This window comes from Pipistrellus kuhlii, unplaced genomic scaffold (genome assembly GCF_014108245.1).
Source record: "Pipistrellus kuhlii isolate mPipKuh1 unplaced genomic scaffold, mPipKuh1.p scaffold_m20_p_15, whole genome shotgun sequence".
NCBI classification, from domain to species: Eukaryota; Metazoa; Chordata; class Mammalia; order Chiroptera; family Vespertilionidae; genus Pipistrellus; species Pipistrellus kuhlii.
The window spans coordinates 8,686,296-8,703,913 of NW_023425460.1; the positions used below are offsets into that span (position 1 = coordinate 8,686,296).

General features: G+C 42.6%; 2 protein-coding genes across 2 annotated transcripts in view; both read left to right on the top strand.

Moving 5' to 3' along the window:
• The window catches only part of CFAP70 (cilia and flagella associated protein 70), a 70,432-nt gene extending 57,200 nt beyond the window's left edge, over positions 1-13,232 (top strand). Inside the window, 5 exon segments of the mRNA XM_045581736.1 lie at positions 522-683; positions 4,575-4,664; positions 7,701-7,802; positions 11,126-11,173; positions 13,048-13,232. Of these exon segments, the coding sequence (XP_045437692.1) occupies positions 522-683; positions 4,575-4,664; positions 7,701-7,802; positions 11,126-11,173; positions 13,048-13,128 (483 nt within the window). The 3' untranslated portion in view covers positions 13,129-13,232.
• A 954-nt stretch (positions 13,233-14,186) lies between these two features.
• On the top strand, positions 14,187-15,859 carry MRPS16 (mitochondrial ribosomal protein S16). Its single transcript, XM_036437818.2, has 3 exons — positions 14,187-14,335; positions 14,745-15,005; positions 15,621-15,859. Exons 1-3 carry the CDS (start codon positions 14,323-14,325, stop codon positions 15,752-15,754), a joined length of 408 nt encoding a protein of 135 aa, XP_036293711.1. The 5' UTR covers positions 14,187-14,322; the 3' UTR covers positions 15,755-15,859.
• The last annotated feature ends 1,759 nt before the right edge of the window (positions 15,860-17,618 follow it).

The window sequence follows — 17,618 nt, forward strand, 5'->3', positions numbered from 1 at the left end:
TCTGCTAGAGCCTCTTGAGTGTAGTTTGGAGAAGGGATGAGCAGGTTTTCTTAGAGGTGGTGTTGCTATATCACAGGTAGGTTTCTGTTTGCCAGAGGTGGGGGAGGGTGTCATCAATCGTCAGTTAACTCGTCTATCTATTTCCTTCCATTTGTTTTTCTTAAGCACTCAGGAGTTTTGCAAAGGGCAGAGAAAAAGCTAAGGACAGCTCATTTGCAGATAGTTTACCTATTTCAAGTTTTTTGGACTTCTGTTTTTCTCATTGGAACTCTATCATTGTATACTTCACTGTTTTTCTTAATGTTTGCCCCAAAGACAAAAATGGCTTTGAAGAACGCAAGATAGAAATGAGAGGGCAGACCTAGAAGTATCACTTCCAGTGCAACTGAATGGGGCCCTCTTTCTAACTGCGTTAGAAAAAGGAAGCAGATGTAATCTAAGCTTAAATGTTAGACAGAGCTCATTAACGTACTTCTAAATGCCACCTCATCCCGCGTACGACTTGTTCTTTCCTTTCTCAGAACCCTGACGTCTGGGGTCTGAAGGGCCATCTCTATTTCCTGAAAGGAGATCATGCTGAGGCCAAGGCATGCTATGAGAGAACCGTTAGTTTTGTAGTGGATGCTTCTGAGATGCACTTCATCTTCCTGCGACTGGGGCACATCTATCTGGAAGAGAAAGAGGTGAGGGACAGAAGAAGGGCAGTAACCACATCTATCAAGTCATGGTCTGGGACCTGATTGGTCAAGTATTAATATCCGTGTGGACTAAAACTAGAAATATGATAGTGGCACTTTTACTTTGAAAGGTAAAGTGGCTTGCCCAACATCAGATAACCAGGAATTAATAGAAACAGGATTCAAAGAAGGCAGTCTCATACTAGTCTGTGGTTTTAACCATAATGACACTAAAGTTATTAAGAACTCTATAAATTTGTGGGCTGGAAAGAGATTAGTGGGGGGGGGGGGGGGGTTGGACCATATAATACTTTCAACAATAAAGATGAAAAAACTCAATACATTTTATTTTAGTTATGATTTTAGCTAATTTTCTTTGTTAGCAGCAGTGGAAATATTCTCAGCTTGCTTTAACAACGGAAAGTGTTACGGGCCTCAAAAGAAACCCGCCAAACTTTCCTCAACACAAAGGATTATATTTAGTTCAGCTGAGGCTAACCCCGTTTCACAGGGTACTCTGACCTGACTCTTGAGTAATTCCTATCCATATTTTAGGAGTTATCCCAAAGCTTTCTAAAAGAAACGTTCTTTTATGGAACATTTCAAATACACACAGAGTAAACAGACTAGTAGAATGAGCCAGCATGGACTCATCCTCCCACTTCAACAATTATCAACCTTCTTCCTAAGGCCTTTTGATTCTGTGGGGGTTTTTGTTTTTGTTTTTTGGGTTGGTTTTTTGTTTGTTTGTTTGTTTGTTTTTTACTTCATTCTATCTCCTCCCAGCCTCCTACCCTGAATACTTAGTTTTCTTATATTTGTAATTAAACAACAGCAACAAGAAGTTACAATGCCTTATAATTTAAGTAGGAAAGCTCACATGGGTTTAAAAGGGGAAAATTACAGTGAAGTAAATCAGAAAAAGCTTTCTGATGTCATTGCAAGCTGTATTTCACAGAACTGCTGACTTATGCAGTCACTAGGCAAGGAGTTCATAGGCTCATTGCCTAGGCTCAGCTATACTTCCAACTCTCACACTGAAGATACAGAACAAGAAGTGGTCCTTTTAGATCTCCTACTCTCCCCGCCCGCCCCCCCCCCAAAAAAAAAAATATCTCCTGTATTATTAAAAGCTTCTAAGATGTTTTATAATAAGGGAGCAGACTCTCAGAATAATGAGGCTCTATCAAGTAAAATCCTTAGTTCAGAGATTCTGTATCTATCATCCTACCACTTAATGTCACTTTTAAGCAAAAACAGGTAATCCATAAAGTTTAGGTGGAATTCTGGTAGTCACTGTAGTCAACCAGAATTTTCTGTGTAACTGCTTGCCCCAACTCTTAGAGAGACTATAAATGTTTTTGGAACTGCTTTCACAGCAAAGTTTGCCCTTTTACTTAGTCTTTCCTTCTCTCACCAGTCTTCTTGTAATATTTCCCTGAAAATAGACATAAAATACAACCCAAGCCCAGAATAGCCGGTACTACATTGAAAGAGAACAAATTAGAAGACTGACCCCCTACCTGACTACAAAACACATTATAAACTAGAACAATAATCAAGACAGTGTGGTAAAAGTGAAATAATAGGCAGATTAATGGAACGGAATAGAGGGCCTGGAAATAGACTCACATAAATATAGTCCACTGATCTTTGACAAAGGAACAAAGGTAATACAATTCAGCAAAGAAAACCTTTTCAAAAAATGGTGGTGGAACAACTAGAGACCCATATGCAAATAAATAAATAAATAAATAAATAAATAAATAAATCAATCAATCAATCAATCTAGACATAAAACCTTATTCTGCTGGAAGCTAATTCCAGCATGTCAGCAGGGCTGAATCATCTGGAATGGCTCAGGGCATTTCCCCAAAACTGAGAAGGATGCATAAGTGGTTGCTTGCTGCCAGACAGCTGAGGGCTTTTCAATCTACATGTTATTGCCTCCTACTGGCCAAACATCTGAACAGCCAAAGGCAGTTTTCCCCTGACAATGCCTACTGTATACCAAACCTTGGCCTTTGATGTGTATACCTACCTTGCCTTAGGGCAATTTGTGTTAATAAAGAACTACGAGGTCTGGAGATTCTAGAGAACTTGGTTTCGTTAGCTAAGTTTTCTCTGGCTCCCCCAAAAATGCCTTCCAAAATTATGTTTCATCTCTGGACTTTTGATTAATTTACACCACAACCCTTCTCTAGATTCCTGAACCCCTTCTGGATGCCGAGATACACACACCGGCATTATTATACCTTCAAAAATTTACTCAAAATGAACCATAGAATACATGTAAAATACAAAACTATAAAACTCCTAGAAGATAATATAGAAGAAAACCTATATGACATTGGGAATGGTTCTGACTTTTTAGGTACAACACCAGAGGCATGATCCATGAAAGAAAGAATTGATAAGTTAGACCTCATTGAAATGAAAAACTTAATCTCTGAAAAAGACAATATGAAGAGAATGAGAAGACAAACCACAAACTGGGAGAAAAATATTTGCAAAAGACATATTTAATAAAGGATTGTAACCTGAAATATACAAAGAAGTCTTAAAACTCAATGATAAGAAAATAATAATATTTAAAAATGGGTCAGAGCCAGGACCGGATTGGCTCAATGGATAGAGCGTTGGCTTGGGGACTGAAAGGTCCCGGGTTCGATTCCGGTCAAGGGCATGTACCTTGGTTGCGGGCATAACCCCAGTAGGGGGTGTGCAAGAGGCAGCTGATTGATGACTCTCTCTCATCGATGTTTCTAACTATCTCTCTCCCTTCCTCTCTGTACAAAATCAATAAAAAATATATTTTTAAAAAAAAATAAAAAATAAAAAAAATAAAAAATAAAAATAAAAATGGGTCAGAGATCTTAAAGATACGTCACCAAAGAAGACATGTAGATGACAAATTAGCATATGAAAAGATGTTTCACATAATATGTCACCAGAGAAATAGAAATTTAAATACCACTGAACACCAAAATCTCTAGAACACCAACATCAGATGATGACAAGAAGGTAGAGCAACAAGAACTCAGCCACTTTGAATGACAGATGATATTTTACAAAACTAAAAATATTCTTACCATTACCATGCAACAATTGTGCTCCTAAATATTTACCCAAAGGAACTGAGAACTTATGTCCATACAAAATCTGCACACAAATGTTTATAGTAGCTTGATTCATAATGTGCCAAACTTGGAAACAACCAAAGACGTCCTTCAGTAAGTGAATGGGTAATCTGTGGTACATCCAGACAATGGCATATTGCTTAGCGCTAAAGTAAGCTATCGAGCCATGAAAAAATACAAAGGAACCTTAAATGCATATTACTAAGTGAAAGGAACCAATCTGAGAGGTCTACATACTACATGATTCTAACTATATGACATTCTGAAAAGGGCAAAACTATGGAGAGAGTAGAGAGTTTGGTGGTTCCCAGGAGTTGGGGAAGGGGAGTGATGAACAGGTGGAGCACAGAGAATGTTTAGGGCAGAAAAAATACTCTAAGGAGGGATATGTGTCATTACACATTTGTTCAAACCCACAGAATGTACACCACCCTAAGGTAAACTGTGTACTTTGGGTGATGATGAAGTGCCAATGTAGCTTTGTCAGTTGTAACAAAAGTACCAATCTGGTGGGGATGTTGATAGTTGGGGAGGCTATACATGTGTCGGGGCAAGGGAGAGATATATGAGAAATCTCTGAACTCCCAGTTTTGCTGTGGACCTAAAACTGCTCCCTCCCAATTAAGTTATAAGAAAAACATATAACTTCATTGAACTTAGATTGGCGTTCACCTGCAGAAGCACAATATTTATCATAGCAATGCAGTGTTTGAAGCTTCGGAAAGAACAATAGTTTAGTGGTGCTTTCTTTCTGCAGTATGGAAAGGCAAAGAGAACCTACCTGCAAGCCTGTAAGAGATCACCTTCATGCCTTACCTGGCTGGGCCTGGGAATTGCCTGCTATCGGGTAAGAGGATGAGGGCTTGACACTAAGCCTGTGCATACAGCTGACCTTGATTCTTTGATCTTTCAAGCACCCTAGACAGGGGTCCTCAAACTTTTTAAAGTGGGGGCCAGATCACGGTCCCTCAGAGAGCTGGAGGGCCGGACTATATGAACTACTAATTCCTACTGTAACACCTCGGCTGCGCTCACTGCCCAAAAAACCTGGCGGGCTGGATCAGACTCCTCTGCGGGCCGCATGTGGCCCGTGGGCCGTAGTTTGAAGACGCCTGCCAGTGAAATGGCAATTAGGGCAGGTTTTTTTCTAATGCAAAATTGCTCTTTTGAGCAGTTTAGTAAACTGAAGGTCAATCTGAAGTAGAAAAATCCCACAAAAACCTGAACCAGGAAGCTATATAATAAAAATTTCATGTTATTTGGTACAGAAGATCATAATATATAGTAACCATTCTGACTGAACAACCAGAATGACCAGTCTGCCAGTTGCTATGATGTGCACTGATAACCAGGGGGCAGACACTCAATGCAGAAGCTTCCCCTTGGTGGTCAGTGCACTCCCAGTCAACCACCCATGATTCCTCCGTCTCCCCCAGCCCCGTTGCCTGTCATCCCCCATTGGGAAGCCAGCTGACCAACCTCCCAGAGTCCCTCCTCCCTATAGACTGGCCCCTGACAGACCTCGATTGCCGGCCAGGCTGAGAGACCCCACCCATGCATGAATTCATGAACCGGGCCTCTCGTTTTATATTATATATAAGGAAAAAAGTAATATGGGAATAAAGAACCTATTAAATAAATTGGTTGATATTTTAAACTCTGTGCCTTTCCACATGCAGGAGGAGCTGCTACAGCTTCAGGTAGGCCTTTGCACTCTTTGCTCTACCACCCCAAAGCTCCAGAGCTTCCCTCTTCCTTCTCTAATGTTTGAGAGGTGAGACTACCTGGTGACATGATATGGTCTCTGCCAAACCCTTTAACCTTACCACTTTCTCTCTCTCTCTCCAGCCACACAGGCATATTAAGAGTTTTCTGAGATGCCATGCTATTTTTGCATTTACACACAGTATTCCTTTTACCTGGAATGCCTTTTTTCGCCTTGTACAGTTAACAAACTCCTACCTATCTTTCAAGATTTACTGTAACAATGTTTCTTCAGAGAATGTCCTTTAATCTCAGGATAGAATTATTACTATTTTTCTTTGTCCCTCCACTAAATCATAACTATGCTTTTATTCTTAGACATGTTTATTCTGTATAGAAACTATTTGAGTTTTTCCCACCTTTTTTTTTTTTTTTTTTTTAACATATCTGTCAGTGAACTCTTTGTATTGCCAGTATCTAACATTCTGCCTGACAGAGTAAATCCTTAGGACATATATGTTGAATGAATAATGAATCAGTATTTCAGAGACATTTAAAATGTAGGCCAAGGTATAGGCTTTGCTGAGAGGTCATTCTTCATATTGCCTTGTGCCTAGAAATCCATTATTTTCTAAAGCAAAAACTATGAAGAACTACTTTATTGCGGAAGGGAGTACCTCATTCTTTCCTTGGCTGGCCTTTTGGAAGATTGTACAAAGCAAAGTCACTGTTTTAGGAAGGAAAACTGATATCCGTGTGGCCAGAGCTCAAGAAGCTCCCCAGAGTCACTGAGTATTATATCGATTGTTCAAGACTGTGGTGTTAATAGCTAATGTTAGGGGAAAGGAAGCTTTCTGAATGGTAGTATTTCTTACGAAAGGGATGTAGAATGTAAAGGAAAAAACTACAAATGTATCTGAAAGCCCATTGTGAATGTGAATGATGCACACACAACGGTAAATACTTCTGGTCTTCCAGCCCAGCCCGGAGCTCCAGGGTTCGTGGAAGCCCTGCTGGGACTGCTGTAGAGGAAAGAGGAAGAAAGCAGGGCTCCAGGCTCCCCTACCTGGTTTTTTAAGCAGAGCAGTTTTACTTTTAACTAGTTTATACATTGGGCCACCACACAGGATTTTGTTTGAAGAAAAAGTTCTGTTGCTTAAAAAACAACAATGTTGAAAGCCATTGGTATAGGCCATGTGCACCAATGTTATTTGGACACTAGGGACCCAGTGCATGAATTTGTGCACCTTAAAAGGAACTGTGAGCCACAAGGCTGGAGTAGGCACAGGGGCAGGTCTCTGCCCATCCTCCATGACCCCGCCCAGCCCCTCCCACTGTGCCCTGGGTCCCCTGTCTGCCAGCAGCTCCACTCCCACCACTGCTGCTCCCATGCACTTACAGCTCCGACCCTGCTTGCACCCACCAACAGTACAGAGTGATTGGGGCTGGCACCCTCAGTGGGTGTGAGCAGGGCTGATGGGTGTGAGTGGCAGCTGCTGCCCCAATCACCCCTCAATAACAGGGGGAGGTGGAGAAGCCTCAGGGGCGATCAGGGCTGACAGCCACCGCCCTGATGGTGCCAAGTGATTAGGACTGACTCCGGGCACCGGCAGTGGGTGTGAACAGTAGCTCCAGTGCTGGCTGCGGGTGCAAGTGGGGCTGACATTGGCAGTGGGTGAGACTGGTGGCTCCAGCACTGGCAGTGGGTGTGAGTAGGGCCGGCGCCAGCAGCAGGTGCGAGTGCCAGGCAGAACTTCGACATTCAGGAGCAAAGAATTTTCAGTAACCAGCAGAGGCTCACCCTGATGACAGAGACCAGTGCCTTGACCTGGCGCCCTCACTCACCTGCTCCACCATCCTGCCCCAGTCAACACCCGCCATGTTCCACACAGGCCCCCAGGTGGTCAGCACATGTCACAGAGACCAATTGTTTGGTTGTCCCACCATTCAGTCTATTTGCATATTAGCCTTTTATTATATAGGATACCATGTTTCCCAGAAAATAAGACATCCTCCGAAAATAAGACCTAACGCAACTTTGGAAGAAAAAATTAATATAAGACACCGTCTTATTTTTGGGGAAACAGGGTAGTACTTTCAGCTAGGCTGATTCCAGCTGACTTGAGTAAAAACTATATTGACTTAACAATTTATACTTTTTTTTTTTGTTGTTGTTAAGTTGGAAGAGATCTCGGAAGCAGAGGATGCTCTTTCTGAAGCCAATGCATTGAACAACAACAATGCTGAAGTATGGGCATATCTGGCCTTGGTCAGCCTGAAAGTAAGTGCTTGCTATCCAATATGACACCAAACTGACAGGAAGTATTGTGATTGTAAGAGAAATAAAATAAAAATTCCTGGATCTTCTCTTCCTGAATATCAACATGAAAATACATGTATTCTTACCCCAGCTCTGTCACAACTGGCTGTGAACACCTGGGCAAGTCAGTTAAACTTACCAGGCCTCAAATTTTTTCATCTTTATTATTTTATTTTATTATTTAAATATATTTTTTATTGATTTCAGAGAGGGAGAGAGATGGAAACATCAATGCGAGACTCACTGATTGTCTGCCTCCTGCACACCCCACACAGGGTATCAAACCCACAACCCGGGCATGTGCCCTGACAGGAAATCAAACCCTGGATCTCCTGGTTGATAGGTCAATGCTCAACCACTGGGCAGTTTCTTCACCTTTAAACTAAAAGTGTCAAAATGGAAGATTTTAATACATTTCTCCCAGAAACTGCTAGATCAAATAGGAAAAAATTAAAGATGTATAAAATTTGAATAAAACAATTAACGAGGTGCCCTAGCCAGGTGGCTCAGTTGGTTGGAGCATCATCCCATACACGCAAAAAAAGGTTGCAGCTTTGATTCCCAGTCAGAGCACATACCTCGGTTGGGAGTTCAACCAATGCTTCTCTTTCTCATTTCCTCTCTCTAAAAGAGCATACCCTCAGATGAGGACGAGAAGAAAGGGGGAACGACAGCTAGCAATGTTGAGCTCAAACAACATAGAACTCTGCACCCAACAATTAGAGAATGCATATTCTTTTCAATCACAAATAGCTTAATTATTCTTATGCTAGACCACAAAGACAGATTCAACAAATACATGTAGATCACTCTGCAGTAAAATTATAAATCAACAACTAAAAGATAGGCCAAAAGACTCATACATCTGTAAACTTAAAACATGTTTGAAATTAATTCATGAGTCAAAGAGTAAATCATGATACTTTCTTGTGGTAGGTAGAATTCTGGAGATGATCTCTCAAAATTATTACATCAAATACTAAAATAGGTACTACTTTAGGGAAGTCAGAGATTCCAAGCATAAGAAAGATTCAGCACACAATTGCTGCCTTAAAGATGAAGAGGAACCATCAAGGAATGGTTCCCATTACTTGGGTGGCCTCCAGAAGCAGAAAGCATTCCCTGCTCACAGCCAGTAAGGCAACAGGGACCTCCATCCTGCAAGTATAAGGAACTGAGTTCTGCCAACAACCTGAAAGAGGATGGGGGTAGATTCCAGATTAAGAACCCACCCCCACTGACACCTTGATTTTGGCCTTGTGAGACCCTAAGCAGAGAACTGGGTGAGCCATGCCAGACTTCTGACCAGTGGAAATTATGATGATATGTGGTTATTGTTTTAAGCCACTTACTAATAATTTGTGGTAATTTGTTACACAGCTGTAGAAAAATAATGCAGGCCTTTCAGTAGTTTTTATAATCATGCCTCCCATTTAATTATGCTCTCATGTATACCCCTTTGGACTGAAATGCCATTTTTCCCATCAAGAGGTAATGTCTCCTCATTCTCCACTCCCTGGAATCTGAGCTGCACTTGTGAATTACTTTGGTCAGTAGAATATGATGGACGTGACATTGTGTAAGTTCTCAGAGACTAGGCCTTTAAAGATCCTGTAGCTGCTGCTCTTGCTCTCTTGAAACCTGGAACTGCATGCTGTGAAGAAACCCAATTTAGCCTATAGGAGGCTGAAAGTCCACCTAAGGGTAACTGAAGGATAACCACCCTGGTTAACAGCCAACCTCACTCTTTGAATGAGGATATCTTGGCCCCTCCAGCCCTTACCCAAATTGTCAGATGTCTACAACTACATGAATGATCTCAGGAAAAATCAGCAGAAGATTGCCCATAGAATTTTGAGGAAGATACAATTTAATATATTGTGTATTAAGTGCTTGAGATGGCTTATTACACTTCAATAGATAATTGAAATGGGACTGAATAAAAACAAAGCTATTATATGTTGGAAATACAATTAAAGCAATATAGAGAGGGTAATTTATAGCCTTAAATACATATTTTAGAAAAGAGCACTGAAATATCAATGGATTAAGCATTTGAATTAAGAAATTAAACCTAGCCCTACCTGGATTGGCTCAGTAGATAGAGCGTCAGCCTGGGGACTGAAGGGTCCCAGGTTCAATTCCAGTCAAGGGCCCATACCTATGTTGCAGGCTCGATCCTCAGTAGGGGATGTGCAGGAGACAGCCAATCAATGATTCTCATCATTGATGTTTTTCTCTTTCCCTTCCTCTCTGAAATTAATTTTAAAAAAAGGAAATTAGCCCTAGCCTCAGTAGATAGAGTATCAGCCTTGGACTGAAGAGTCCTGGATTTCATTTGCTTGTAAAGGACATGTACCTTGGTTGCAGGCTTGATTCCAGGTCCTCGTTAAGGCATGTGTAGTAACCGATCAGTGTGTTTTTCTCACATCCATGCTTCTCTGTCTCTCCCCCTCCCTTTCACTCTCTTGCTCTAAAAAAAAAAATCATCAATAGAAATTGGACTAGATATTCTCTAAGTTCCTTTCTAGCCTGAGCATTCTGTGGATCTCATATTTATGGACTTACGCTTTCCCAAGTGACTTTGCATATGCTAATTTGTTATGCACAAATTTGTGAAGTATAATAGTGAATTCATATTATTCTCATTTAATTCCTTCATGTAAGAATAACTGGGAGGAGTAGTGTTCTCATCTCATATCCAGATCTGAATGGAAGTAATTCCAGTATCTGCTTTTTCGAATGCACAGAGACAAGATAAAATTAAAAACTTAGACTCTGGTGCCAAACTAAATTATTTTAAAATCTGGCTCCTCCACTTATTAGCTTCATAATCTTTGTAAGTTATTTATCCTTTCTGTGCCTAAATTTTTCTATCTGTAAAATGGGAATTATAAATAGTTATCTCCTAGGGTTGTTTTGAGAATCAAGATGAAAGTGTGTAAAGAACTTTAAACAATTAAAACCATAAATAAACACTTTATAAGTGTTATTCATATTAATAGGATGGCTTCAATTATGAGAGGAACAAATGACTTGTGCTTTCAGAGAAAAAGATGAGAGGCCAAGTTATCTTTAAGATTTTTACAATAAAAGGGATGTATGTCTTATATAAGTGCTTTTTCCTACCACCTTTCATTTTCCTGCTTCACTTTTGATTTCACAGTTTCCTAACTGAGACAATATGGTCTCCTCTGCTTCAAGGAGAAAAGTTTTTGGTAATGGACTTTCCCATCATCATGTTTTGGCATATCATTGTCACCAGCTGCTCCTCTTTTTTTTAGGCTGGACGGCAACTGGAAGCTGAGCAAGCCTACAAGTACACGATGAAGGTATGATATGCAGATGCCTCTGCTGTTTGTCTGCACTGTGCTGAGGTTAGAAACTGAGAAGGAGGTACTAGTTAATTCAGAACTTCATAGCATTTTATGATGTGAACATTTTTCTAGAAGCTTTTCTTACCATCCTTCCCACTATCACAGGGCTCCTGAGTTTGTAGGAATAAGCCACATATTAATATAGGGGATCTTATTTGTAAAAAAAAATTTTTGTAGTAAAGCAAGCAAGAATTTATGGGTTGGAGCAAAAACACACTTAGAATAGTGAAACAAAGGGCATAAAAGAAGCAACCACAGAGCCTAGGCTGGGCTGCCTTGGCTCCCTGGGAAGGCAGAGAAAAGGGGCCTTGGAGACAGGACAAACTGCTGCTGCTCATTGGCCCCTGGTTGCAAGTCTCCCGTGGTCCCTTGAAGTTTAGGAGATAAATGCCTATGGGGGAAGGAGAGAAGGGAGGGGGTGCCATGGGCATGCTCCCTGGAGAAGAGTGCCCCATGGGAGATCTTTTTTTTTTTTTTTAATTTTTTTAGAGAATATACTAGAGAGTCAGCAGACCTGAATTATGGTCCTAGTTTTGCCTTTACCATACTGTGTCAACCTCTCTGGGCCTCATCTCCTCAAGAATAAAATGAAGGTGTTAGTCCAGGTAGGGGGTCAACAAATTTTCCCTGTAAATGGCAAAATAGGACATATTTTAGGCTTTGTTGGCCAAACACTCTCTATTGAACTACTACACTCTGACTTGTAGTGAAAAAGCAGCCATAGACAATTCATAAACAAATGAACATAGGTGTGTTTCAAATAAAACTTGTAAAATTTTATTGATTTCAGAGAGGGAGAGGGAGAAAGGGATAGAAACATCAATTATGAGAATCACTGACCTGCTGCCTCTTGCATGCCCCCTACTGGGGATCAAGCCCACAACCTAGGCATGTGCCCTTGACTGGAATCAAACCTGGTACCCTTCAGTCCACAGGCTGACGCTCTCTCCACTGAGCCAAACCAGCTAAGGCTCAAATAAAACTTTATAACAGTGCTAGGTTTGGCTCAGTTATGAATTATGAGCCACTTGAAAGTCAGTGGCTTAAACAAATTAGGAGTTTTATTGTTCTCATCTAATGTAGAGTTCAGAACTGGTACCACAGCTCCACTGGTACCATCAGAAACCCACCCTCTTTCTGCCTTTCTACTCCAGCAACCATAGCAATTTCTGTCCCTCAGAGGTGAAAGACAGCACTGTAGCTCCAGCCACTGTATCCATGTTTCAGGCACAATAAAAAGCCAAATGGAGGGAAAGGACAAACATGTCATGCTAGTTATCTCACTTCCCCTTAATGAGCAATGATTTCAATTTTCATTTCATTGGCCACATTGGTCATAAACACTTCCCTTGCAAGGGAAGCAGGAAAATGCAGCTTTCTAGCTGGCAGCATTGCTATCCTGAAAAGTAATGAAGATTTTTTTAGAGATAGTGGGTAGGCAACTAGATGTCTCAACTACACATCTAGATTCTAAAATTAATTCAGATCTATGTCTTTGATTCCTGTCACTTGCCAAATAGGAATGGTATATATTAGTCAAGGTATACTGGGTGATGTGAATCTTTTCAAAATAAACTTTATTAAAGTTTTTTTTTTTTTACAAAGAATGCAAATTGTGACTGTTCATACCACTTGAATGTTCATAGAGTGAAAATATCCATGTAACCAGTACAATGTTTTGAGGTCTTTTCATGGAATTACCATGAAATAGGGAATGTAGCCAAATTCCATCCCAAGGAACTGTGTTCTTTAGCTATGGCCCTAGAAATCAGGAGTCCCCACATAGGTATACCATATCTGACATGTGTCCCCTTCTTCCTCTATTGCAGCTAAAGTTGAAAGATGAGGCTCTGATTGCAGAGATCCATATGTTACAGGAGACTGTTGGCTTTGGAAATCCATCTTTCTGACATCTGTCCAGCTAAAGAATTTTCTGTATGGGACTGTGAGCTTTTTTCCTTCCCAGAGAAATTAAATCCTGGATGTTTCACTATATGAGACGTGGGAATAAAGATAAGAGAATCTTTGCCACAAACAAAAACCCATTCATTTATTTCCACTGCTATCTTACTGGGTTATCAAATGTTACTGGTTGGTCTTGTTGACAGTAAACTGGATGGCAATAAAAAAAATGAAAACAAAAGATTCAAAATTCATCAGTGCGATTTTGGATTTAAAGTATATAAGAATATAATTTTAAAAAGAATATAATTATATGTAATTAAGGTACAATGGGTGCATTATTAGGATAGGGTTTCTGATGAAAGCTAATCAGGATAACTCTTGTAGGAAGTCAACTGCTAAGGCCCCTGGCCAGGTTCACATAATGGAACTTGGGACTTAAGGCATCAGTTTGTAAGGTGGAACTAACGAGAGGAAGCTATTCGGGGTTGCTGTATTAGGGCAAAGAGATTATTAGTTGTGGCCAGGACCTTTGCATCCAACGGTGAACAGAGATTCTAAATAGGTCTTTGCTGCAGGTGGAGGTACTAACTCCCTCCAACCTCCGGTATCTTCGTGGACCTAAAGCACCAGGGCTCCATTTAGAGTCCACTGCCTTCTCACACCACTTCACCCCTGTTCTGGATCACTCCCTGCACAGCAAAATCAGGAAAAAGGCTCCCCCTCCTTTATTGTTTGGAGAAGGTTCAGCGAATAGGAGCGAAGGTGAGAGGCATATTAGTGAACACAGAAGGGTAAACTACATTCACTAATGGTCCGTTTCTGGCCCGGTGTCACCTCGCCGTCCCCCCACCAGGTTGTGACTTTCATCTTGGCGTTTTCGGGGCTGCGCCTGGGACCCATAGGCGCTCACAAATGCTGGCTGGGAGGGAGGACCACTGGGAGGGAGGACCGGGGTGCTGCCGCGCTTCCCTCGGCCGTTCCGGGTCCGCCCAGCTCCTGGCTCAGCCGAGGACGAAGCCCGCGCAACCAGGGACACCCGCAGCCCTCCCGGCGAGGATGTGAGTCCGCCGCGCTGCCTTCTGGGAAATGTGGGAGCGGAAGGGGCGGGGCGAGCGGGCCACTCACTTCCGCCCCGCCACAGGCGGCAGAGCGGGTCCAGGCGGCGGCGGGGCGCTGGGCCTCGGCGTGCGGGCTGCGCCATGGTCCAGCTCAGTGAGTGCGGCCCGGGGCCTGCGGCGGGCGCGGGGGGCGTGCGGGACCCGGTGCCGCGGCGCCGTCCTGGGCGAGCCGGAGGCCGTCCGGCCCGGAAAAAGCCTCAAGGCCTGACGTTGGGGTCCCCTCTCCCCGCCCATTTCCCTCAGTTAACCCCCTGAAACCCTGGGGCAGAAATAGCATTTTATAGCGGAGGCAGCCGTGCAGGCCTGTGCCGAGTGGGTTGGGGGTCGAGGAGGACGTGGATTCTGCCAGGGAATTTCTCTGCATGAGGAAGGTTTCACAGAGAGATTTTCTAAGCCAGGTTGCCAAGCATGGGGTAGAAGTGAGGATTTTCACTGGAGGAAGAGGATTGCTTCGTGTCCCTAATTTTTACCGTTTTGAGCCTTCACCACTTACTTCTCTCCAGCTCCCCTCCTCCTCAAGACCTACCACGGAGGCCGCCTGACCATCCGCCTCACCCTGGGGGGCTGCACCAACCGGCCTTTCTACCGCATCGTGGCCGCTCACAACAAGTTCCCCAGGGACGGCCGCTTCGTGGAGCAGCTGGGCTCCTACGACCCGCTGCCCAACACCCACGGGGAGAAGCTCGTGGCTCTCAACCTGGAGCGCATCCGCCACTGGATCGGCTGCGGGGCCCACCTCTCCAAACCCGTGGAAAAGCTTCTGGGTAACTTGGCGCTCGCCTAACCGAGAGATTTTAACTTGAAGACGGTTAGATGATGAGAATTAGTGATTTTCATGACCTTTGGGCTGCCCAGGACTTGAGTGACTTTTGAGGACTCCTTTATGAGATCGAGGTTTTATTCTAAAAATGGGAACTGTGTGTCTTGATGGGCTCAGTTTACCTTTTTTTTTTTTTTTTAATGTATTTTATTGATTTTTTTACAGAGAGGAAGAGAGAGGGATAGAGAGTCAGAAACATTGATGAGAAAGAAACATCGATCAGCTGCCTCTTGCACACTCCCTACTGGAGATGTGCCTGCAACCAAGGTACATGCCCTTGACCCGAATCGAACCTGGGACCCTTCAGTCCTCAGGCCGACGCTCTATCCACTGAGCCAAACCGGTTTCTGCTCTGTCAGTTTATCTTGTTTAGGTAAGGAAAATAGTGTTAGGCAGTAGGTAACATCCATTGTCTCCTTGCAGTAAGGAGTAGGTGGAAGAGGGAAGAGGGATTGCTCCAGGTCAGGCCTCTGTTAGACGGAAATTCTGTGAGGCTGCATTCCCAGGGATACGTTGGCTTGCAGTGTGTTGTAATGAATGAAAATCCTGTTGTTTTTAGGACTTGCTGGCTTTTTCCCTCTCCATCCCATGTTGATTACAAATGCTGAGAGGCTTCGACGGAAACGGGCACGTGAAATCCTCTTAGCATCTCAGAAAACAGCCCCAGAGGCTACAGAAACAGAAGCAAGCTGACTTCGGTGAGCAGAGCAGCAAGAGCAAGGTCACAGTCTTCTTAAAACACTTGTGCAGAGCTCCTTTATTAGATGTAGAGGTCAATAAATGGAGTTTTCCGTGTCATCCATGTTCTGGCCTGGCCTGAGAGGTCTGTCTGGTGTGGCACAGGGCTACTGATTCACTCTCTCAGCCTTCGTCTGGGGAAACAGGGCTGTGGAGTGGGTTGGGCTTTTGGGTTGGACAGCTTTACAGTCTGCTGCCTTCAGAAACTTCCCTGTCTCAAAGTCCCCATCCAGCATGCCCATGGCCCCGGTTTACCAGTGGCAGAGCTAACATGTTGACTGCAGTCTGCCTACTTGGGGAGCCCTTCCCAGTACATATTGTTTGTAGTGGGATGGGGTGGGGGAATAAGCAAGAATAAGGGGCTTTTCAAGTGTCTCCTTACAAAGTCAGTGATTGAATCAGGTTTAGAGATCATGTGCCAACACCCCCACAAAATAACACTTTATCTACTCCACCCTAACTCACCTCAGGATTCCACAACCACAAGCATAGATTATTAATAGATGCTTTTAGCATACATGCTAGATCATGAAGATTTCAAATTCTGGCACACGGCTAGGATGTAAGATTTAGAGAGGTGATTCTTAAGTCCTAAGAATATACCAACTAATTTTATCCTCTGGATTTTATGTTCTGAGAACAACTAACAACCACCTCAAATTGTGGGGTCATCAGTCTCCCCAGGATGGTTACTGGTTGGCCTCCACTTGCTTTGATACATGGAAGGCAGGGCAAACAGAGGAATTGACTCTCCCTGGGTTTGATCTTGGATGTGGGGAAGAGAATTTATTTGAAAATGATAGGAACTCCGGAAGTTTAAGAGCTATCCTAGAGAGTTTGATGGGAGAAGCTTTGATAGTGCAGAAGAGAATGTGATTTTGAAAAGTATTGATCAGTGAGGGGAACTACTGTGAAATGGGTTAAGGTCAGGTATTTATTTTTAGCTACTGAGTTTCTGTCACTTCATGTGTCCACTTGGTGCCCTTTTCTGCCCTTTGTCTAAGATCTATACAAACATTTCCTGTGTGTATCCGCTCCCTGGTTTCCAGTTTTCCATAGCCCCAGCCTTGCTTTGGATCTCTAGGCCTCTATTTCTCAACTTGTCCTAGATGATTGCATCAGCCTATCTTGCTACCATCTTCAAATCTAAAATACTCAAAATTCATCTCTGCACTTTAGAAAGCATTAAAAAACAAACAAAAAGCACCTTTGCTTCAGCAGCTTGTATTTTTAAAAAAATATATTTTATTGATTTTTTTTTACAGAAAGGAAGGGGGAGGGATAGTTAGAAACATTGATGAGAGAGAAACATCAATCAACTGCCTCCTGCACACCTCCCACTGGGGATGTGCCTGCAACCAACGTACATGCCCCTGACGGGAACTGAACCCAAGACCCTTCCCTCCACAGGCCAATGCTCTATCCACTGAGCCAAACCAGTTTCGGCCAGCAGCTTGTATTTTTATTATGAGGGTTTGGGTCATGTCTCCACCAAAGTGGAAGGTGATTCAGGAGCTGGAGGGTTAGTGGGAATGATTCTATAAGTCCTGTCAGATAAAGACTTTTTTAAAGAGGTCTTTTGTTTAATGTAGACTTTTTTCTTGCAGGGCTTTAGGGAAGTAGCTACCCTATAGGCTGCACAATTATTTGGACCTTAGAGCTCTATGTACTGTCAGTATCGTCTGAAAAAATTATTGTTCTTTGAAAAAATACATATATATGAACCACGTGAAGTTGCCAAATGCCGATGCTGTGCCTTTTTTTTTTTTTTTTTTTTTTGCTAAAAACAAACAAAACAGCGTATAGGTTCAACCTAATA